We start from the raw sequence: 24711 nt of genomic DNA, 5'->3' as shown, positions 1-24711 counted from the left end.
CGGGTGCATATTGATTTTGCTGGTCCATTCATGGACTCAATGTTCTTAATAGCAGTGGATGCGCACTCGAAATGGCCTGAGGTGATAAAAATGTCCTCAACCACTACAGAGAAAACGATTGCAGTCCTACGGACCATATTTGCCAGGAACGGCTTGCCAGAGCAGATTTGCTCTGATAATGGACCACAGTTTGTGTCCGAAGAGTTTCAGAAATTTATGAGAAGGAATGGGGTAAGGCATTACACATCCGCCCCGTATCATCCAGCCACAAATGGATTGGCTGAGAGGTTCGTACAAACCTTTAAAAAGGCGATAAAGGCCATGTGCGATGATGAAATTCCACTACAGCATAAGGTGGACAATTTCCTGTTAGCCTACAGAAATGCGACACATGCAGTTACCAACCAGACCCCGGCCATGATGTTCTTTAACCGAAGGTTGAGATCTCGTCTGGATTTGCTCAGACCAAATATGCGAAGAAATGTTGAGGATAAACAATTCCAGCACATCAATGAGAAGCCGACAAGGAGCTTCAATGTAGGACAACCAGTCTTGGCCCGTGACTACCGAACGGAGAAATGGCAACCCGGAACGATATGCACACGGCAGGGGCCATTAATGTACACAGTGGATGTCGGGGAGAACATTGTGAGACGCCACGTCGACCAGATCTTAGCGTCACAGGAACGAGTCAACCCCATGTCTCGCGTACCTGGGGATGAACCCGACATACCGGTAGCATCTACCTCAGAAACAGTAGCAGTGGAAACCGATGAAAGGGGGCCAGAATCGCCTCCGCACCAAGAACAAGAACCTCAGGAAAGGCACTATCCAGAAAGGATCAGGAAGCCGCCCCAAAGACTGAATCTATAAATGGACTATTTGTGTTTAATGTGCATGTTAAAGTGTTAATTGTTATTTGCATATTATGGGTACTGCTAATCTAAAAGGGGAGGAATTGTAGTGTATGTGCCTGTCAGAGAGAACTACTTTTACAGTTCCTGTATACTGTAGTACCGGCAGTGACCACACCTGTATATAAGCCTTGAGCATGCCTCTGTACTCCCAGTCTTGAGACTACCCTACTCCAGTAAACACCTGTTGATTGTTAAGTTACAGCCTCCGTGTAGTTATTGGGAAACATCCAACTTTAAGAATCACGGATCTAACATATCTCAAGTGGACAAACGGGCAGAAAATCATGGTATTTTTACAATATGGGCAAAGCTCCATGCTAGAGGCATAAATTCGTAAGATTACCCTTAAGAATTCCACTTTACTTCACTGAGGATCACACTCTACAGAACTGTAACATAAGTGCAGCCTTCAAGTCTGAATTGTGCTATGTTTAGAATGGGTTTTGATCAACCAGTCATGCCTCTGGCACTCAGATAATGCCTTTTCATGTCCTCAGGATGTTTCAAAGTATGTGACAGCCAATTAACTACTTTTGAAGTGTAGTGACCAATGTTCCCTTAATTTTTTTTCCCTGCGCGAGCCCTTTAAATAAGCTGCATTTCTTCCAGCGGAACAGCAGCTGAGTGGTCTGCACGGGACCTCGCGAATGGTGCGCAGCCGCGCACCTTAGGGGGAACATCAGTAGTGACTGTTATTTTGTAGGCAAACGTAGCAGCCAATTTGTGCGTAATGTCCCACAATGTCCCAGATAATCTATTTTTGGTGATATTGGTTGAGGGATAAATGTTGTTCAGCACACTGGGAGAGCTCTCTGCTCTTCAAATAATGTTATGGGACCTTTTACGACAACCTGAACTGGCAGATGGGGCCTTGGTTTAATGTCTTATCCAAAAGACCACATCTCTGACAACGCAGCCCTCCCTCAGTTCTGCACTGAAGTGCCAGCCTCGATTATGTGCTAAAGTCCTGAAGTGGAGCTTGAACCCACATCCTTCTAATTGAGAGGCAAGAATTCTACCACTGAGCCAAGCTGACAAGCTGAGAACTTGGGTCTGAGCAGATGGATTAATTGCCACCATGAGGCCACAAACTCTTTCCCTGGTAGGTTTATACAGATTGGATGGATGTATACTCACCAAAGAGCTGCATATTGTTTCTCAACAAACTGCGTGGAATCATTTTTATTTGCAAACTTTAATGAAGATACATACTCCACCAGCACCACTGAACGCCCGAGGTGACGAACTAATAGACATTTTTTAATTAAAAAAGAAATAACCTTTGTCATTGTGCCTCCAGCCAGACAGCAGGAACTTTTCCTTAAGCATTAGATGGAAAGCTGTAATGGGTTAATATTACATTGGCTCCCGGTCCAGCAATGCCTCGAATTTAAAATTCTCATCCTTGTTTTCAAATCGCTCCATGGCCTTGCCCCTCCCTATCTCTGTAACCTCCTCCAGCCATGCAACCCTCCGAGAGCTCTGCATTCCTCCAATTCTTGCCTCTTGCACATCCCCGATTTCCTTTGCCCCTCCATTGACGGCCGTGCCCTCAGCTGTCTGGGCCCTAAGCTCTGGAAATACCTCCCTAAACCTCTCCACCTCACCATCTCTCTCTCTTCCTTTATGATGTTCCTTAAAACCTACCTCTTTGACCTAGCATAATATCTCCTTATGTGGTATGGTGTCAAATTCTGTTTGATAACGCTCCTGTGAAGCACTTTGGGACGTTTTACTACATTAAAGGCGCTGTATAAATGCAAGTTGTTGTTGTTGTTGGGTAACTTAGTTAGTGTGCAAGTTTGAAGGTGTATCCAGTCCCTCTGTACACAGAGTGTAAAGTCTGTGGGTTGTGCAGTTAATAAATACACAGACTTCAGAAGTAACAAACAAACAGGTCTTTACTATTCGAAGGTCAGGGCGAATCTGCCCCAGCAATCCTGCCACAACACTTATATACTGGTGTGGTCACTGTCGGTATTACAGTATACAGAAGCCAAACAAGTAGTGCCACACCTAAAGTAGTTCTCTTAAAGGTGAACGGTTACATACAATAGTTTCCTTAAAGGTAGACGGGTACATACACTACAATCCTCCCTTTTTAGATTTCAACATACGGAGTCCATAGTGAACAAACATTATAACATATATACAGCTTTATGTCAGACAGTTCATAGATTCAGTCTTTCCGGAGGTTTCCGGATTCTGTCCGGATAACGCCGCAGTGGTGTCGTCATTCCAGGCGGATTAGTCGGTGTTTCTGGCAAAGTTGATTCGGCTTGAGAGCCAGTGTCAGGTTCAGCTGATTCCAGTATTACCAGATCGGACGTAGGTGTTCGGGGTATCTCAGCCTCAACATTACCCGGGCAAGGTGGTGAAGTCGGTTGCACATTTGTGGCGGACCCTATGATCTGGTCAACATGGCGCCTTATGATATTGTCCCCAATGTCCACGGTGTACATCAACGGCCCTAGCCTTTTTCCAATAGTTCCAGGCTGCCATTTCTCTGTACGGTAGTCCCGGGCCAAAACTCGTTGACCGATCTGGAAAGATCTAGTGGGCCTTTCATTCATGCCCTGGAATTGCCGGTTCTCTACGTCCCTTCTGACGTTTGGTTTGAGTAAATCCAGCTGGCATCTTAGGCGTCTATTACAAAACATCATTGCGGGAGTTTGATTCGTGACCGCATGTGTTGCATTCCGATATGCCAACAAAAAGCTATCCACCTTATGTTGTAGACTTATGTCTTCATTACCCATGGCCTTTACGGCCTTCTTGAAGGTCTGGACAAACCTCTCAGCCAATCCATTGGAGGCGGGATGGTATGGGGCTGACGTGTAATGCTTAACCCCATTGCTCTTTAAGAATTTCTTGAATTCTTCGGACACAAATTGCGGTCCATTATCAGAACAGATCTGTTCCGGCAAGCCATTCCGAGCAAACATAGTCCGTAACACTGTGATGGTTTTTTCCGTCGTTGTGGTGGTCATCTTAATTACTTCCGGCCACTTGGAGTGGGCATCCACCGCTATTAGGAACATCGAGTCCATAAATGGACCAGCAAAGTCGATGTGTACTCTTTGCCAAGGAGATGAGGGCCACTCCCATGGATGCAGAGGGGCCTGTGGTGGCGCGTTCTGAACCCTCTGACATCCTAGGCAGTTCTTCGTGATCTCCTCTATGTCTCCGTCAATGCCTGGCCACCACACAAACGCCCTTGCTAGATTCTTCATCTTTACTCCACCCAGATGTCCTTCGTGCAGCTCCTTTAGCACTTTCTTTTGGAGTTTGGGTGGAATCACCACTCTCGACCCACACATCAGGGTTCCTCGACACACTGACAGTTGTTCTTTCCTCTGTGCAAATGCTTGCAGTGTTGGTTCGCTCTGTGCTGGCCATCCCTCCACCGTTAAATCATAGACTCGTGAAAGAGTCGGGTCATTCCTTGTCTCATTCTCAATCATTGAGTTTGTAATCGGTAGACACTCCACTATGGATGAGTGGAACAACTCTACTGGGTCCACTTTACTCGCTTCTTCTACCACCGGCAATGGCAAGCGTGATAACCCATCAGCATTTCCGTGTTGTTTAGACTTTTTGTATTCGATGTCATATTGATGTGCCCCCAGTAAAACGGACCATCTTTGTAACCTTTGTGCTGTCATGGTGGAGACGGCCTTGTTTGGGTTGAATATGGACACCAACGGCTGGTGGTCTGTCAGCAATGTGAACTTTTTACATTGTAGGTAGTGGTTGAATTTCTTCACGCCCCACACAAGACTGAGGGCCTCCCTATCTATTTGAGCATAATTTCGCTCCGCGGGTGTCAATGATCGGGACGCGAATGCCACTGGCCTTTCAGAACCATTTGGTAGCCTGTGCGAAAGTACCGCCCCAATGCCGTACGGGGAAGCATCACAAGCTAGACGAAGAGGTAGTGCTGGGTTGAAATGGGCCAACACTTCTTCCGAGGTAATCAACTCCTTGCTTCTGCGAAAAGCCTTTTTGCATTCATCACTCCACTTCCATGGTGTTTCTTTCCGCAACAGCTCATTCAGCGGATGCAGCACCGTGGATAAATTTGGCAGAAACTTGTGATAGTAATTAATCAACCCCAAGAATGATCTTAACTGTGATACGTTCCCTGGGGCGGGGGCCTTCACAACCGCTTCTATCTTTTCAGGTGACTTATGTAGTCCTTCTCGGTCAATGACATGACCGCAGTATGAGATCCGTTTTTGGAAGAACTCACACTTCTTGCGATTAATTCGAAGGCCATACTCCTTCAACCTGGTGAGTACCAGTTTCAAATTCGTGAGGTGTTCTTCCTCATCTTTTCCCGTGATTAAGATATCATCTAAGTAGCACTGCGTGCTTGGAATTCCTTGTAACACCTGCTCCATGGCCCTCTGCCAAATTGCTGGCGCCGAAGCTACCCCAAAGACCAATCTATTATAGCGGTACAAGCCTCTGTGAGTGTTGATGGTGAGGTACTGGTGTGACTCTTCCTCAACCTCCATCTGTAAATATGCCTGAGCCAGGTCTATTTTCGTGAAATGCTTCCCTCCAGCCAACGAAGCAAAAATATCTTCAATCCGCGGAAGCGGGTACTGAACCGTGTGAAGCACCGGATTCACTGTGATCTTGAAATCTCCGCAGATACGGACCTTCCCTGGTCCCCCTGGCTTATTACTTGGTGAGGACTTCATGACGGGAACAATGGGCGTGGCCCACTCACTCCAGTCCACCTTTGACAGAACCCCTGATCGTTCAAGTTCTTCCAGTTCTGCCTCCACAGCTGGTCGTATTGCGTAGGGTACCGATCTGGCCTTAAAAAACTTTGGGCTTGCATGTTCTGCAATCTTAACCTTTGCTTTAATTCCTCGCAGCTTTCCCAGTCCTGGCTGGAATACCTCTTTAGCTTCGTCCAATATTCTGGACAACCGTTCCGGTTTGACATCCTCTTTTTCGGCATCCACCGTCATGGTGTTTAGTGAATGCCAGTCCATCTTTATTTTTCGGATCCACTCCCGTCCCAGAAGTGGTGGACCTCCCTCAGGCAACACATACAGATCCAACCGGTGGTGATCTTTATCCTTGTATCTCACCTTGACTTCTATCTTTCCGATGGGGAATACTTTGTGCCCCGTGTATGTCTGCAGTACTAGTTCCGTATCCCGTAGTGGAATATGCTTGAAAAACCTTTTATAGTCATGCTTATTCATGACCGTCAACGCCGATCCGGTGTCTACTTCCATTTTTACTCGGACCTTTTCAATCTGTAGCGTTAGCCAGATAGTTTGTCGGTCAGCTTCATTACTCACACTGTGAATTCTCAGACTGTCCAGTCCTTTGCAGTTGGAGTGTGAGTCCGACTTCTGTTCCTTCAGACTCTTCCTAGTCACCTCTTGTACCTTTCTGTACCATTCTTGTGGTGACTCATTATTGTTGTACGTCGTTCTTGACCGGCATCTCTTAGCTATGTGCCCGATCTTTCCACATTTCCTGCAATTTTGGTTTTTAAACCAGCATTGATTCTGGTCGTGTGTTGTCTTCCCACAACGATAGCATTTTGTTGTGCTCGAGGTAATTTGGTCCACCCCAAGTGCCGCCGCCTTTAGCTGCATTTCCGCCGTTCCCTTCGCTGCGGCTTCGTGCGATGCAGCTATAAGGACAGCCCTGTCCAGTGTGAGGTCGTTCTCTTCCAGCAGTCGCTTCTGCGTCCCTTCTTTGGCCAATCCGCATACGAACTTATCCCGCAGTGCCTCTGTCAGGTTCCCCCCGAACTGGCAGTCTTTCGCTAGCCGCCGCAGTTCGACCAAGTATTCTGCGTTGCTTTCGTCTTTCTTCTGTGTTCTTGTATGGAATTTGAATCGTTCAGCCAGCATTAACGGTGTGGGGTTCAAGTGGTCCTTCAGCACCGCCACAATCTCTTCGAAAGTCTGATCCGCCGGTTTAGCTGGTGAGAGAAGGTGCTTCAACAACCCGAATGTTTTCGCACCCATCATGTTAAGTAAGGTTACAGCTTTTTCATCCTCAGCTATTTTGTTCGCCTTACAATGTATCTCTATACGTTCCACGTACGTGGCCCAGTCTTCTATCTCAGAATTAAAATTGTTGCTGTCCCCACACTTAGGCATCTTCCTTTCTTTGGGTACAACACCAGTAATTCTTTAAATTATTATGGTTTTTTTTTCTAAGATGGCGGCTTTTCCCACGAAAATGGCGGTTTCCCGCTCTCTCCTTCTCTCTCCGCCCACTTCAATGGCGGTTTCCCGCTTCTGCCGTCTTCACCGCCTAATGGCGGCTTCCCGCGTTTCTTCCTGGTGGAAGGGGTACGCTTTCCCCACAGCGGACAGGTTCAGCCGCTGGCTGGCTCTCGCACAGCTCCCCTTACTCGGCTCTGTATTTTCCTCCCGCCCGCACGGCTCTACCGGCGCTGGGTACACCCCGTTGATGGAGACAGTTCAGCCGCTGGGCTGGCTCTCGCGCAGTCTCTCTCCCCTTGTTCGGCTCTGTCTCTCTCTCTCCCGCACGTTCGGCTCTACCGGCGCTGGGTACCCCGTTGGTGGAGAACAGTTCAGCCGCTGGACTGGCTCTCGCGCAGTTTCTCCCCCCTTGTTCGGCTCTGTCTCTCTCCCTCTCCCGCACGTTCGGCTCTACCGGCGCTGGGTACCCCGTTGGCGGAGAACAGTTCAGCCGCTGGGCTGGCTCTTGCGCAGCCTCCTTTGCTCGGCTCTGCCTCTCCCACACGCTCGGTTTCAGCGCTTCGTGGCTTCGGCCGCTGCCCGGATTTTTCCCGCCGATCGCGGTCCGGCTGTCACCCGACGCCGTTGGACCCGACTTCTGACCGGCTCAGCTCCCCCTCGACCGAGGTCGAGTGCTCTGCCCTTATCCTCCGGATACTCCTTACACTTTCCCCTACTCAGTCTCCGCGGCCGCCTTGTTTCCAGCTGATCGGCTCACTCTGCACCGTGGTAGAAGGGTAGTCAGTGCCTGTTGCTGATGGAAGCATTTGTTGCTAAAGTCTTCCTCCTTTCTCCTGCTGCAGCCTCGTGTTTTCTTTCAGCAGCACGACGAGGGCGGATGCCTCTCTTCGACGCTCTTCGTTGCTTTGGTAGTCTTGCCGCAGGGTACGATCGGACTCGTCGCCACTGTAAAGTCTGTTGGTTGTGCAGTTAATAAATACACAGACTTCAGAAGTAACAAACAAACAGGTCTTTACTATTCGAAGGTCAGGGCGAATCTGCCCCAGCAATCCTGCCACAACACTTATATACTGGTGTGGTCACTGTCGGTATTACAGTATACAGAAGCCAAACAAGTAGTGCCACACCTAAAGTAGTTCTCTTAAAGGTGAACGGTTACATACAATAGTTTCCTTAAAGGTAGACGGGTACATACACTACACAGAGGATGACTTTTTCCATTCATAAAAATGTCTTTATAAAAAGAACAGGCCAACCCAAATCTCAAGTGTCAAAGTTCAAGTATTTGGCAAAATATTGTGTGTTGAGTTTAGAATACAGTTTGGTGTCTATCCATAGTTAAAACACGGTGATATAAAGCTGCTAAACTTTAGCTCCCACTATTTCATGACGTATCACGTTATATTTTTGACGAGTCAATAAATGTGTCACACATCTCACCATAACACACAAAATGACTGGCTTACCAGCATTGCCTTATAATGGAGGTGGGTCATATAAAAAGGTCACAAATCACATCACATAATGGTTGAAGCTCTCAGCTATCAGTAATCCAGGACACTGTACAGATAATATTTAAGTCACCTGTTCCATGCCTGGTTTGTCAGAGTGGTAGAGGGATCGTGATTCAACGTGCTCAGGAACCAATTTGTATTCAGTCCTAGCGATCACTGACCACTGGTGTAACACCTTTAAAGCCAGGTGTTCATGCGATTTCACCTCTTCACCTAGATTAAATACACAATGGAGTATGTTCAGATCATATGGAAATATTAATGGTGGCTGAGTTACACACATGTTCTAAAAAATATAGAGAATAACAAGCTTTTCTGTTATAACAGATAAGAACAAAGGAACATTGAAAGATAATCATGGTCTTGTTTTCTTTGAGTATCACAATTATTTGTTTTATGTAGCATGTGTCATAGTATTAAGTCTTTGCAGATACACCTTGAGTTTAGGAAGCTGAGACTACTGCATGTGGCTTCCCTATTTTCAATTTCTCTTTTGTCTTCACCCACCTTCAACACTGCCTCAGTCCATCTGTCTGCAAAACCCCCCATTCACACCTTTGTCACGTCTAGGTTCAGTTATTCCAGAACTTTCCTGGCCAGCCTTCCATTCTCCACTCTACACGAATGTCAGCTCATCCAAAATTCTGCTGTCTCCTATCCTGCACAAAGTCTTGCTTGCCCATCCTCGCTGACCTACATAGGTTCCTGGTCCCTCAATGCCTCCAATTAAATTGATCATCCTTGTGTTTAAATCCATCCATGACCTCAACCTTCTCTATCTCTGTATCTTCCTCCAGCCTCCCCCGCCAACCCCCCCAAACCTGGTACTCTCATTGCCTGTGACTCCGGCTTCTTGTGCATCCACCCTGCCCCCACCCCCACCCCACCCTGTCCCCCAACCACCACCCCCATCTTCACCCCACCATAAGTGGCCGTGCCTTCAACTACCTAGGTCCCACTCTTGGAAATTTTCTCCCTAAACCCCTCTGCCTCTCCACTTCCTTCTCCTTTAAGATCTTCCTTAAAACCCACCTCTGTAATTAAGCTTTTAGTCACCCTTCCTAATCTTTCCTATTTCCTCATGCCTCCATGAAGTGCCTTGGGACACCTTTATACTTTAAAGGCACGATATAAATACAAGTTGTTGGCCGGGATGTAGCTCATCTCGATGGGTCCAGGGCGGGTGATGTCGGTGGCGGGTCCCGACCCCGCTGCTGGCTCCATCCCGCTGTCCAAAATGAATTTCCGTTGATTGGGCTAAACCTGCCCAGCGCGTTTGCCAGTCCAATTAGAGGAAGCAGGTCTGGTGATGTCATTTCATCAGCTGTTATCAGCCGGTTTCCTTAAAGGGACCATGGCCAACTTTACTTTGACATTGGGCTGTCAGTGTTCTACAGCATTGAGGTGCTGCAAACACTGACAAGCACTGCACAGAGGTGCAGAGCTGCACCCAGGTTCTCCTATGACTACCCTCCATATGCTTAGGTAAGCGTGGATAGAGAGTGGAAAGTGGAAAGCCTGTAGAATCTGTGCTGGAAATTGACTGAGAAACAGCTTGTGACTGAGGCAAGTGGTGATCTGTCAGGTGGGAGCTTTTACTGTACATTTGAATCATAGAATGGAATCATAAAATCATAAAATGGTTACAGCACAGAAGGAGGCCATTCAGCTCGTCGTGCCCGTCCCGGCTCTCAACAAGAGCACTTCAGCTAGTCTCACTCCCCCGCCCTTTCCCTGTAGCCCTGCAATTGTTTTTACCTTCAGATACTTATCCAATTCCCTTTCGAAAGCCATGATTGAGTCTGCCTCCACCACCCTTTCAGGCAGTGCATTCCAGATCCTAACCACTCGCTGCGTAAACTTTTTTTCCCTCATGTCGCCTTTGGTTCTTTTGCCAATCACCTTGAATCTGTGTCCTTTGGTTCTCGACCCTTCTGCCAATGGGAACAGTTTCTATCTACTCTGTCTAGACCCCTCATGATTTTGAGTATCTCTATCAAATCTCCTCTCAACCTTCTCTGCTCTAAGGAGAATAACCCCAGCCTCTCCAGTTTATTCATGTAACTGAAGTCCCTCATCCATGCAATCATTTTCGTAAATCTTTTCTGCACCCTCTCTAAGGCCTTCACATCCTTCCTAAACCACAGTGCCCAGAATTGGATACAATACTCCAGTTGAGGCCGAACCAGTGTTTTATAAAGGTTCATCATAAATTCCTTGTTTTTCTACTCTATACCTCTATTTATGAAGCCCAGGATCCCGTAAGCATTTTTAACCACTTTCTCAACCTGCCCTGCCACCTTCAATGATTTGTGCACCTATACCCCCATGTCTCTCTGTTCATGCACCCTCTTTAGGATTGTACTGTGATGAAATATGTCATTCATCAGACTCTGTATTTAACTACACATATTGTATTGCCTGCTCCGGTGTTTTACCTTGTATTGTATATAGTGCACCGCCCCCTTTCTCCCCATTGGATGTGTCGGCTCCGCCCATACCTGGCCCTACTTAAGACAAGCCCAGGCTTGTCTTGCAGCAGAACAGCAGAACGCTAGGTGAAGACACAGGCATCTTTCTTTGCTAATAAAAGCCTTGTTTTATTCAGTTAACTTTGAGTCTTGAAGTTATTGAGGCGCATCATGTACCCTTTAGTTCATATTGCCTCTCCTCGTTCTTCCTACCAAAATGTATCACTTCACACTTTTCTGCATTAAATTTCATCTGCCATGTGTCAGCCCATTTCACCAGCCTGTCTATATCTTCTTGAAGTGCATCACTATCCTCCTCACTGTTCACTATACTTCCAAGTTTCGTGTCATCTGCAAATTTTGAAATTGTGCCCTGTACACCCACGTCCAAATCATTAATATATATCAAGAAAAGCAGTGGTCCAAGTACTGACCCCTGGGGAACACCACTGTATACCTTCCTCCAGTCCGAAAACAACCGTTCACCACTACTCTGTTTCCTATCACTTAGCCAATTTCATATCCATGCTGCCACTGTCCCTTTTATTCCATGGGCTTCAACTTTGCTGGCAAGCCTATTATGTGCCACTTTATCAAATGTCTTTTGAAAGTCGATGTACACCACATCAACCGCATTGCCCTCACCTAAAATTTCAATCAAGTTAGTTAAACACGATTTACCTTTAACAAATCCGTGCTGGCTTTCCTTAATTAATCCACACTTGTCCAAGTGACTGTTAACTTTGTCCCTGATTATCGTTTCCAAAAGCTTCCCCGCTACTGAGGTTAAGCTGACTGGTCTGTAGTTGCTGGGTTTATCCATGCACCCTTTTTTGAACAAGGGCGTAACATTTGCAATTCTCCAGTCCTCTGGCACCACCCCCCCGTATCTAAGGAGGATCGGAAGATTATGGTGAGTACCTCCATGATTTCCTCCTTAACCTCCCTCAGCATCCTAGGATGCATCTCGGCCGGTCCTGGTGACTTATTTACTTTAACTTCAGCCAGCCTTTCTAGTACCTCCTCTATCAATTCTTATCTCATCCAGTATGTCCACTACCTCCTCTTTCACTATGACTTTGGCAGCATCTTCTTCCTTGGTGAAGACAGATGCAAAGTACTCATTTAGTACCTCAGCTATGCCCTCTGCCTCCATGAGTAGGTCTCCTTTTTGGTCCCTAATCGGCCCCACTCCCCCTCTTACTGCACTTTTACTATTTATATGCCGATAGAAGACTTTTTGATTACCTTTTATGTTGGCTGCCATTCTATTCTCATACCCGCTCTTTGCCCCTCTTATTTCCTTTTTCACTCCCCCTCTGAACTTTCTATATTCAGCCTAGTTCTCACTTGTATTCTCAACCTGACATCTGTCATATGCCCCCTTTTTCTGCTTCATCTTACTCTCTATCTCTTTCATCATCCAGGGAGCTCTGGCTTTAGTTGCCCTACCTTTCCACCTCGTGGGAATGTACCTCGACAGTACCTGAACCATCTCTTTAAAGGCAGCCCATTGTTTGATTACAGTTTTGCCTGCCAATCTTTGATTCCAATTTACCCGGGCCAGATCCATTCTCAAGCCACTGAAATTTGCCTTCCTCCAATTAAGTATTTTTACTCTAGATGGCTCCTTGTCCTTTTCCATAGCTAATCTAAACCTTATGATACTATGATCACTGTTCCCTAAATGTTCCCCCACTGACACTTGCTCCACTTGACCCACCTCATTCCCCAGAACCAGATCCAGCAATGCCTCCTTCCTCATTGGACCAGAAAAATATTTGTATTCTCTATCTTAGTCTGACCCCACCTAATACCTCTCCTGAACACACTTCAGAAATTCTTCCCCATCTTTACACTATTATTATCCCAGTCTATATTATGATAATTGCAGTCACCCATTATTACTACTCTATAGTTCTTGCACCTCTCTGTAATTTCCCTGCAAATTTGCTCCTCTATATCTTTCCCATTAGTTGGTGGCCTATAGAATACACCTAGTAGTTTAATGGCACCTCAATTATTTCTCAATTCTAACCAAATAGATTCTGTCCTTGACCCCTCCAGGACATCCTCTCTCTCTAGCACTGTAACATTCTCTTTAACCAATACTGCCACCCCACCTCCTTTCTTTCCTTCCCTATCTTTCCTGAACACCTTATATCCAGGAATATTTAAAACCCAATTCTGCCCTTTTTTGAGCCAGGTCTCAGTTATCGCCACAACATCATATTCCCATGTGGCTATTTGCACCTGCATCTCACCAACCTTATTTACCACGCTTCGTGCATTTATGCACATGCGCTGTAAACCTGTCTTAGACCTTCTTGTATTCTCTCTTAGTCTGACCTCACCTAATACCGTACTATTTCTTACTCTAGTGCTATCTGTCTCTCCCACTCATTTGTGCATTTTGTTTCTCTTTTCTAATGCTACATCCTGGTGCCCATTCCCCTGCCAAATTAGTCTAAGCCCTCCCCAACAGCACTAGCAAACCCCCCGCGAGGACATTGGTTCTGGCTCTGTTGAGGTGCAACCCCTCTGGCCTGTACAGGTCCCACCTCCCCCAGGTCCCAATGTCCCAGGAATCTGAAGCCCTCCCTCCTGCACCTGCACTATGCACGGTGGCATAGTGGTTAGCACTGTTGCCTCACAGCGCCAGGGACCCGGGTTCAAATCCGGCCTCGGGTGACTGTCTGTGTGGAGTTTGCACATTCTCCCCGTGTTTGCGTGGGTTTTCTCCGGGTGCTCCGGTTTCCTCCCACAGTCCAAAGATGTGCGGGTTAGGTTGATTGGCCATGATAAAAAATTGGCCCTTAGTGTTAGGGGGGATTAAATACGTGGGGTTACGGGGTTACGGGGATAGGGCTTGGGTGGGATGGCTGTCGGTGTAGGGACCGGGTGCTAGGGTTTGGATGATCAGCCATGATCTCGTTGAATGGCGGAGCAGGCTCGAAGGGCCGAATGGCCTACTCCTGCTCCTAACTTCTATGTTTCTATGTTTCTATGTATCTCTCCAGCCACGCATTCATCTGCTCTATCCTCCTATTTTTATACTCACTAGCTCGTGGCACAGGGAGTAATTTGGAGATTACTACCTTTGAGGTCCTGCTTTTTAATCTCTTTCCTAGCTCCCTAAAAGCTGCCTGCAGGATCTCATCCCTTTTTCTACCTATGTCGTTGGTACCAATATGGGCCATGACCTCTGGCTGTTCACCCTCCCCCGTCAGAGTGTCCTGCAGCCACTCAGTGACATCTTTAACCCTAGCACCAGGGAGACAACATACCATCCTGGAGTCATGTCTGCAGCCGCAGAAATGTCTGTCTGTTCCCTTAACTATCGAATCCCCTACCACTATTGCCTTATCGATCTTCCTCCTCCCGCCCTGTAGAGCTGAGCCACCCGTGGTGCCGTGGACTTGGCTCTGGCTGAACGCCCCAGAGGAACCATTGCCCTCACCAGCCAGGTTGGAGAGCGAGATGCACTCAAGGGACTCCTGCACTACCTGCCTGGTCCTGCTTGTCTGTCAGACGGTCACCCATTCCCTCTCTGCCTGCACACTCTTACGCTGCGGGGTGACCACCTCCTGAAATGTGCTATCCACGTAGCTCTCAGCCTCACGGATGCACCACAGTGACGCCAGCTGCTGCTAAAGCTCCGAAACCCGGAGCTCGAGCTCCTCCAGCTGACGACACTTCCTGCACATGTGGTTGTCCAGGACACGGGAGGCATTCTGGATTTCCCACATGGCACAGGATTTGCATTCCACGGGACTGAGGTGCCCTGCCATGCCTCTATTTATTCGACTATTAACTATCTTACAGAAATAAACTTAACACTAAGGGGGTGATTTTCTCACTGGAGGTGAGATGGAGGCGGGTTTCAGTTTGGGTGTATCTGAATCTCGCCTCCACTGATAGTTTTCAAAAAATTGAGATTATCCCTTGATTGGCCACTTGATTTCAGAGGTGTGGGATGCCCTTGCTCAATTAGTGTTTTGGGACTGAAACTCACCTCTGTTGACAGTACTTTTCCAGCCTGATTTTATGGCTTCTTGCTCCCTTGGCTCGTTCCACTGTATTCCTGCTTCTGCTGCACCACCTCCAACATCTTTTGAGATACCTATGTCCAATTCCAAGGCAAGGGCCTACCCGAGGCTCTCAGATGAGGCTCTGCAAATGTTGTTTGAGGGGGTGAGAACTAGCATGGAGGTGCTCTTCCACTCATCTTGGAGGAAGAGGCCTGCCAAAGAAACCAAGGCTGTGTGGGTACAGCTGGCAAGGGATATAAGCTCCAGATCTGTGTGTAGATTGGGAGACTGTTTCTGTATATTGATGAAATGCCATCCCTGTTGGAAAGCATTAACATGATTTGATGCCAAAATGTTGGCGTTATGCCATCTGTTTCTTAGCCTTAGGCAGCTCCACATTGTGGGCAACGCCACACTTGCGTTGTCAGGTTGGTGGCCTGAGTGAAAGGAGGCCAGAGAGTCATGTCCATTGTCAATGAAGTCCTAGAATGGAGCCAAGGACATGTGCCAACTGGCCAACCTATACAAATCTGGCCATGATAAGTTCATCCCTTGCATCCCTGGCAGCCATGTGCCCGCGTGCTGCCACTGCCACTGGTCGATACACCGGCGCTCTGACCTCCTCCTCCTCCAGATCCTCCTCCTCCAGATCCTCCTCCTCCTCAGCTTCCTCCTCCTCCTCATCCTCATCTGAGGAGGGCTGGAACTGAGCCGCTTGCTCATCAGGAAGCTGCAAGCCATGACGCTGTGCGATGTTGTGCAGTGTACAGCAGACCACGACCATTCTGGAGACCCTGAATGGTGTATACTGCAGGGCTCCACCTGATCGGTCAAGGCAATGGAAGCGCATCTTCAGCAACCCAATGGTTTGCTCTGTGATGGACCTGGTCGAAGTGTGGCTGGCGTTGTAGCGCTCTTTAGCCTTGTTAGCTGGCCTCCTGATCGGCGTCATTAGCCACCTCTTCAGGGGATAGCCTTCGTCACCAAGGAGCCATCCATTAAGTTGGTTTGGTGGATTGAAAAGCGGAGGAACATTAGAGTGCTGCAGGGTGAAAGAATCATGGCAATTGCCAGGATACATGGTGCAAACATGCAAGAACTCCTTCTTGTGGTTACACACCAGCTGTATGTTGAGGGATTGGAAGCCCTTGCGGTTGACAATGATAGCTGGGTTGTGATGGGGTGCCCTAAGGGCCACATGTGTGCAGTCTATGATGCCCTGCACCATTGGCATGCGTGTCATATTTGCAAATCCAACCGAACGGGCGGTTATACTTGCTTGATCCCTTGTGAACTGGATGTAATTGTGGGTCTTAGCAAAAAGGGCATCGGTAACCTGCATGATGCAACTGTGGGCAGCTGACTGGGAGATGCCGCTGATGTCTGCTGATGATCCCTGGGAGGAGCCTGAGGTGAAGAAGTTGAGTGCGGTGGTGACTGACAGTCACTGGTAAGGGGTGTCAACCCATTCCTATGGGCACCAGGTCTTGCTGCAGCAGGCTGCAGATCTCTCAGACAACCTCACGCGAAAGTCTCAACCTCCTTTGGCACTGCTGCTCACTCATGTTGAGGTAGCTCATCATTTATCTAAAAACCCTCTGTGGGGGGTATCTCCTGCGGTGAGGTGCCTCGATGCACTGGCGCCTTCTGTCCTGTGCAGCATCAGGTGGCTGAGCAGGAGGTTGGGGCTCCTGCTGATGTTGCTGCTGAGCTGCCTGGTTCTGCTGCTGCCCTGGATGGTCCTCATCCTCATCTGAGGTCCAAGGTGAAAGGAAATGTATGTTTCCCATTCTGCTTGCAGATACCTCCTCTGGGGAAACGCTCATTGTAAGTGGGGCAAGGATCTTCTCAGGAGGTCCCACAGTTGATTGATTCAAGCTGCAGCACCTCCGACTTCGGAAGGCCTTCTAAAAGTGCTCAGAGACCTTTTAAAGCCAAGGTCTGGCACCTGCAAGTAATCCTTGCTGCAATAAGTGATGTCTTGTTAGACCTGCAGCAGTGAGGAGGCCACCTGGCGTGGTTCAGAAGTTGCGTGAAGCACGCCGAAATGATGGGGAATTCACGAGGGCCTCTCAAAATAGGATTAGAGAGGCCCTTAACAAGCATTTGCAGACGTTAATTAACACAATGGCCAGCTGGAGGCGGGAGCGTTTCCCGACCTCCAAAACCGGCACCGGCAAAATCCCACGGAGGCGGGTTGGAGTCGGGTTTCGAACCCGACCTCATTGACTCTAATTTTCCCACCTTTCCCGACTCCAAACCCGCCTCCTCCGGTGTCAGAAAATCGCCCCCTAAGAATCTTAAAAGTCAGGCCTAAATTTATCTCCAGCCACTTCGCTCGCTCTCTTAGCTAAAGTCTTTATTCACACAATTATTTATAGTTATATTAATTAGTTAATATAGAGAGAATAAAATGCTAATACTCACCCACCAATCACCTACCTGCAGTCCTGTGATGTCACTCCTTGATTTTGCTGTTCTTTTGGAATTTGGTGAATTTGTATCTGCTGTCGCCTCTGCTGCCGACTCCTGCCGGGTCCACGCTGCCCTCAGCCTCCCGCGCTCTTTATTCTCTGCTGTCGTCTCTGCTGCCGACTCCTGCCGGGTCCACGCTGCCCTCAGCCTCCCGTGCTCTTTATTCTCTGCTGCCGATTCCTTCCAGGTCTGCAGTCTTGGCCTTCCTTGCTCTTTTTACTCTGCTGCCTCCTCGGATGCCAATTCCTTACAGGTCAATCCTTGAAGCTGTCAAGTAATCAGCTGGAGCAATGGCCACTCAACTCCCACCTCAGATTGACATCTGCGGTCCCCGAACAGCGTGGTTCCCGTGGCCATGAAGTTAAAGTGAAACGGTAAGTTAAAAAGCCTGTTAATGATCTGTTATAATGAGTTTAATTGGGTCCCTAGCTGCTGCCTGTCGGGTGTACTCAGCGCTGACAGACCGACATTGAGAAAGGCACGTGGCGGTGGGTTGGCAGCGGGGTCCTGACCCGCTGTTAAAAAAATTCACTTTTCCGCCCGACTTGGCAGCAATCCCGCCCGCTGACCCCCCGGAAAATTCCGCCCATTGTCTTGATGCATTGAAACAGGATTATTGAATGCTACAGAGCCCTCTGCTGATCAAGTGTGATATTACTGACTATGATAGTGGAGTGAAATTTTCATTAAATTTCACATCAAAGACAGTATCAGGTGGCAACACACCAGGAAAATGGACACTTGCAGGAAGGCTGGTGCTCAATGAACCATATTCCAGCAGGAGTCAGTGCCTTCAGGAGAGGATGGCTCAAAATGATAATCAGTGCCTTGTACAAGAGGATAACCCTAGTGCTAACTTACAGCAATCCTGTTTAAGAGCAATATAACAACACCATGCTGGATCCTCTCAATCTCTCTCTCTCCCCACCATATTATATAACCGTATACAGAGAAAGATACTGAAAAGAGAAAGATACTGAAAAGAGAGAGAGAAAGAAAAAGAAAAATTGTCCACCTTAATTTTGTTGACTTTGTAACACTCCAGTCATTACGTTTAATAATTCTGGTATATTTGCCAACTGAAATCAAAGTCTTTGTATCCATGAGCTTTGCAATTCAATCACAGTGCTCCACATCCAAGCAACCGAAAGACATAGTGCCCCTTCGTGCCATGATTGCTCACAATGAAAGGTATCAGACCTCAGCCTTGCTGTTAAACCATGAGTGAGCAGAAGGCAGGTTCCTTCCCACTGAGAGAAAGCAAATCAGAGGGCAAGTCACCTCCGGGACCATGTTCGCACACACCACTTGCCATATCCGAACAGAGGTAGCACTTCTGGAAACAAGTCCCCTGCCATCTCAGCTAAGGGATGAGATGTCTTGATGACAACTGGAAAAAAACACTAGCAAAAATATAAAAAGCAAAGAAAGAATTTGCATTTATATAGAGCCTCAGGACGTCCCAAAGCACTTCACAGCCAATGCATTACTGTTGTTGTGTAGTCACTGTTGAAATGTAGGGAAACGCACCAGCCAATTTGCACACAGTTAGGTCCCAGAAACAGCAACAAGATAAATGACCAGGTGATTGGTTTTTATTGATGTTGGTTGAGGGATAAATATTGGCCAGGACACTGAGGAGAACTCCACTGCTAGTCTTCGAATAATGTCATAGGATCTTTTACGTCCACCTGAGAGGACAGGCGGGACCTTGGTTTAATATCTCATCTGAATGACGGCACCTCCAACAGTGCAGAATTCCCTCAGTATTGCACTGGAGTGTCAGCCTAGATTAAGTGCTCAATGATGGTGGAGCCCAGCACGTGAGTGCAAAAGACAAGGCTGAAGCATTTGCAACTATCTTCAGCCAGAAGTGCCGAGTGGATGATCCATCTCGGCCTCCTCCTGACGTCCCCAGCATCACAGATGCCAGTCTTCAGCCCATTCAATTCACTCCACGTGATGTCAAGAAACGGCTGAAGATACTGGATACTGCAAAGGCTATGGGCCCTGACAACATTCCGGCAATAGTACTGAAGACTTGTGCTTCAGAACTAGCTGCGCCCCTAGCCAAGCTGTTCCAGTACAGCTATAACACTGGCATCTACCCGGCAATGTGGAAAATTGCCCAAGGACGTCCTGTCTACAAAAAGCAGGACAAATACAACCCGGCCAATTATCGTCCCATCAGTCTACTCTCAATCATCAGCAAAGTGATGGAAGGTGTCGTCGACAGTGCTATCAAGTGGCACTTACTCAGCAATAACCTGCTAACTGACGCCCAGTTTGGGTTCCGCCAGGGCCACTCAGCTCCTGACCTCATTACAGCCTTGGTCCAAACATGGACAAAAGAGCTGAACTCAAGAGGTGAGGTGAGAGTGACTGCCCTTGACATCAAGGCAGCATTTGGTCGAGTGTGGCATCAAGGAGCCCTAGCAAAACTGAAGTCAATGGGAATCAAGGGGAAACCTCTCCATTGGTTGGAATCATACCTAGCACAAAGGAAGTTGGCTGTGGTTGTTGGAGGTCATTCATCTCATTCACATGACATCACTGCAGGAGTTCCTCAGGGCAGTGTCCTAGGCCCAACCATCTTCAGCTGTTTCATCAATGACCTTCCCTCCATCATAAGGTCAGAAGTGGGGATGTTCGCTGATGATTGCACACTGTTCAGCACCATTCAAGACTTGGCAGATACTGACGCAGTCCGTGTCCATATGCAGCAAGACCTGGACAACATTCAGACTTGGGCTGACAAGTGGCAAGTGACATTCGCACCACACAAGTGCCAGGCAATGACCATCTCCAACAAGCGATACTCTAACCATCTCCCCTTGACATTCAATGGCATTACCATTGCTGAATCCCCCACTATCAACATCCTGGGGGTTACCATTGATCAGAAACTGAACTGGACCAGCCATATAAATACTGTGGCTACAAGAGCAGGCCAGAGGCTGGGAATTCTGTGGCGAGTGTCTCACCTCCTGACTCCCCAAAGCCTTTCCACCATCTACAAGGCACAAGTCAGGAGTGTGATGGAATACTCTCCACTTGCCTGGATGAGTGCAGCTCCAACAACACTCAAGAAGCTCGACACCATTCAGGATAAAGCAGCCCGGTTGATTGGCACTCCACCCACCACTTTCAACATTCACTCCCTCCACCACCGGCGCACTGTGGCTGCAGTGTGTACCATCTACAAGATGCACTGCAGCAACTCGCCAAAGCTCCTTCAACAGCACCTTCCAAACCCGCGACCTCTACCACTTAGAAGGACAAGGGCAGCAGACGCATGGGAACATCACCACCTACAAGTTCCCCTCCAAGCCACACACCATCCTGACTTGGACCTGTATCGCCATTCCTTCACTGTCACTGGGCCAAAATCCTGGAACTCCCTTCCTAACAGCATTGTGGGTGTACCTACACCATATGGACTGCAGCGGTTCAAGAAAGTGGCTCACCACCATCTTCTCAAGGGCAATTAGGGATGGGCACTAAATGCAGGCCTAGCCAGCCAGCGACGCCCACATCCCATCAATGAATAAAAAAAAAGTACTGGAGTGTGGCTTGAATCCACGACCTTCTGACCCAGAGGTGAGAGTGCTTGCAGTGAGCCAAAGCTGAACATACATAACTGAATCTGTGCTTTGACCCTGCAGCATTCTGCATATTATACAGTTACATCTGTTTAATGATCACATTGCTTGTTTTTTAATGAACACATCAACCCCCTGTGTGTAAAGGCCCTAATATGCAAACCAGCTTCTGGTAATTAGCTCTGCATGTTTGGTGAGGACAGAAAAAAAGGCACAACAGCCTAAAGTGAGATGAAGGATGTCCAGATTTCGTGTCAATCTCAAAACCACTGGTTACAATATTGGCATGTAAAAGTGTTACAATCCCAAATATTATTTTGACCTCTCTCAGTTCCAGGTTCTTATTAATATAAGTGTAGACATTCACCATCCTCCATAAAGGTTGTTTTGCCCGTGAAGAGTTTGTCTTCCACCTGAATCTTTCCTGACGTAAAGGAGGGTCCATGGAAACCATTTTCCTTACACAGTCTGGTCAGGATCTCAGTTGGTTTCATTGCATCACGCCAGGCATTGTAACCTTCTCTGCAATTGAAAAAGATTCCATTAAAAATTACAGTCAAAAGATGCATGAGAAGTGAAGGATAACCTTTTTGGCAGTTGGATAAATTATGCTAGCTTTTAAATCTACAGTATTAGGAAACTGTTGATGATTCAAAACAAACCAGAGCAAAAGCTTGTGACAACTTTTCGAATCTATCTCTCCTTTGCTTGTTTGAGCCAGGTGGGAAAAATGTACAATGCCTCAACACCATGCATATCATTTCACAAATACAGCAAGGATGACTCATTGGAGGACTATAGTAACATTTTATAATTAAAAGTGACACTGATGTCATGACAGATCAAGTAACAGAGATCAGCCATGAGCTCACTGAATGGCGGAACAGGCTCGAGGGGCTGAATGGCCTCCTCCTGTTCCTGTGGTTCGATTGTTGATCCCACCTTCAATCCCTGGTCTGTACTATAGTAGCTGATCTGACCTGAGGCAGTAGTAGGGATACTATAATTGGCTTATGTGCTGCTGGGCTAGGGAGGGTAAAATCAGCGAAGGTTCCCACTTCTGATCACTATCGAATGGCTCCTGCTAGAAGGTGGTATATGCAGACATTGGGCGAGGACGTGACTGGATTTGGTTGCGACACCTCCCACGACAGTCAATTAGCTTCCTGACGCTCACAGTGTAGACTTACAAATGAAGAATGGTACCAGAGGGCAGCCAACCCCTGTGACTCTGTACTCCAGCATGAATCATGCTTCTGGGAATGAAAGAAAATTGGCTGTGGGGGGTGGGGGGGGGAATCAGGAAAAATAACAAATATAATGATCAATGGTAACAGCTCCAACTGGGTATTTGACTTTGGGGATGACACCAAGATATGCAGAAAAGGAGGTTGTTGCTATGCAGCTGCCATAACAATCTTTTAATAGAAAGAGCATTTTTTGATGGCAGACAAAATTGGTGAGTTGCTGATTTCATTACTGGACACTTTAATTCACAAAGAAAGACTTGCATTTCTATAGCGCCTTTCATGACCTCAAGGTGTCCCAAAGCACTTTACAGCCAATGAAGTACTTTTGAGGTGTAGTCACTGTTGCAATGTAGGAAACGTGGCAGCCAATTTGCTCACAGCAAGGTCCCGCAACAGCAATAAAATAAATAACCAGATAATCTGTTTTATTGATGTGGGTTGTGGGATAAATATTGGCCAGGACACCAGGAGAACTCGCCTGCACTTCTTTGAATAGTGCCATGGGATCTTGGTTTAACGTCTCATCCAATGAGGACACCTCTGATCTGGTATTTAGGTGTTGGTTGAGAGGTATATGTCGGCCAGGACACCGGGAGAAACTTCCCTTTGAATAGTGCTGTGGGTTCTTTTATATCCACCTGAGATGGCAAATGGGGTCTCAGGTTAACGCTGCATTTGAAAATGGCACCTCCAACAGTGCAGTACTCCCTCAGCACTGCACTGAAGTAACATTGCCAAATGACAGGCAAATCATGTCACCAGGGTGCTGATGGGATGTCTGTTCAGGTTCTCATTTTGAAACGGTGACATGAGCTGAGTAAATAGGAGCAGGCCTGATATTCAATAGAATTTTAACTTAATGTATGCTAATGAAAAAAATTACAAAAAACAGATATATGGAAATCAGAGTCCACATGCTGTCATGTCAGTTACTACCATTTTTAAACAGTGGCTGCATATCACAATATTCATATTTTTATGATTTTTTAGATTGGCTGGGGAGTTTTCCTTGTGCCCTGGCCAATATTTATCCCCTCAACTAATATCAATAAAATAGATTATTTGGTCATTTATTACTTGATTGAATTCTTTGATGAGGTGACAGAGAAGGTAGTGCAGTAGATGCTGTATATATGGTCTTTTGGAAGGCATTTGGCAAAGTGCCACATAGGAGGCTTGTCAAGAAGATGGAAGCCCACGGAATTAAGGGGAAGGTGACGGTATGGATACAAAATTGGCTCAGTGACAGGAAGCAAAGGGTGGTGGTCGATGGATATTTTTTAGACTGGGAGGTGATTTGAAATGGTGTTCCCAAGAGTCAGTTTTACACTTTGCAATTTTTATAAATGACCTAGACTCCTGTGTAGGGAGCAGCATTATAAAACTTGCAGATGATACAAAAATTGGCAAATTTGTAGATCAAGATGAGGATAGTTATAAGTTTAGGATGACACAGACAGGATGGTGAAATGGGCAGAAGCACAGCAGTTGGAGTTCAATGCAGACAAGTGTGAAGTGATGCACTTTGGGAGGACTAATATGGAAAGACTATACTATAAATGGCACGTTTTTGAAAAGTGTAAATGAGCAGAGAGACCTTGTGTTCCATATACACAAATCTTTAAAGGTGGCAGTGCAAGTTGATAAGGATGTAAAAAGCATATGGGTTACTTGGGTTTATAAGTAGAGGAATAGAATATATAAGCAAAGAGATCATGCTAGAACTTTATAAATCAGTGGTTAGGCCTCAGCTGGAGTATTGTGGACAATTCTGGGCACCACACTTCAGGAAAGATGTAAAGGCCTTAAGAAGGGTACAGGGGAGGTTTACCAGGATGTTACCAGGGATGAGGGACTTCAGTTATGTGGAGAGGTTGGAAAAGTTAGGGCCGTTCTCCTTGGAACAGCGAAAGTTAAGAGGTGACCTAATAGAGGTTTTCAAGATGATGAGAGGTTTTGATAGAATAGAGAAAAACTATTCCCTCTGGCAAGTGGGTCAATAACCAGAGGTTATAGATTTAAAATCATTGGCAAGAGATCTAGAGGGGAGATGAGGAGAAATGTTTTCATTCGGAGAGTTGTCGGGATCTGGAACGCTCTACCTGAAAAGGTGGTGGAAGCGGATTCCATAAATAATTTTAAAAGGCAGTTGGATAGGTGCTTGAGGATGAGCAATTTATAGGGTTACAGACAAAAAGCGAGGTTGTGGGGCTGAGCACGACTGCTCTGTTAAAGAGCCAGC

The 24711-nt window shown here is 47.0% G+C and overlaps 1 protein-coding gene across 1 annotated transcript in view; it reads right to left on the bottom strand.

Moving 5' to 3' along the window:
- LOC147082100 (fer-1-like protein 6) overlaps positions 1 to 24711 on the bottom strand; it is a 199852-nt gene that overhangs the window by 49174 nt on the left and 125967 nt on the right. Inside the window, exons 25-26 of the mRNA XM_085980446.1 lie at positions 21587 to 21741; positions 8711 to 8853 (exon numbers count right to left, since the gene is read on the bottom strand). Of these exons, the coding sequence (XP_085836572.1) occupies positions 8711 to 8853; positions 21587 to 21741 (298 nt within the window). The remainder of the gene's footprint in view (positions 1 to 8710; positions 8854 to 21586; positions 21742 to 24711) is intronic.

Source organism: Somniosus microcephalus, unplaced genomic scaffold (assembly GCF_052327205.1).
Source record: "Somniosus microcephalus isolate GS21.2 unplaced genomic scaffold, FLI_Smic_1.0 scaffold175, whole genome shotgun sequence".
In the NCBI taxonomy this organism is placed as follows: domain Eukaryota; kingdom Metazoa; phylum Chordata; class Chondrichthyes; order Squaliformes; family Somniosidae; genus Somniosus; species Somniosus microcephalus.
This window is presented reverse-complemented; position numbering and strand designations above follow the sequence as displayed.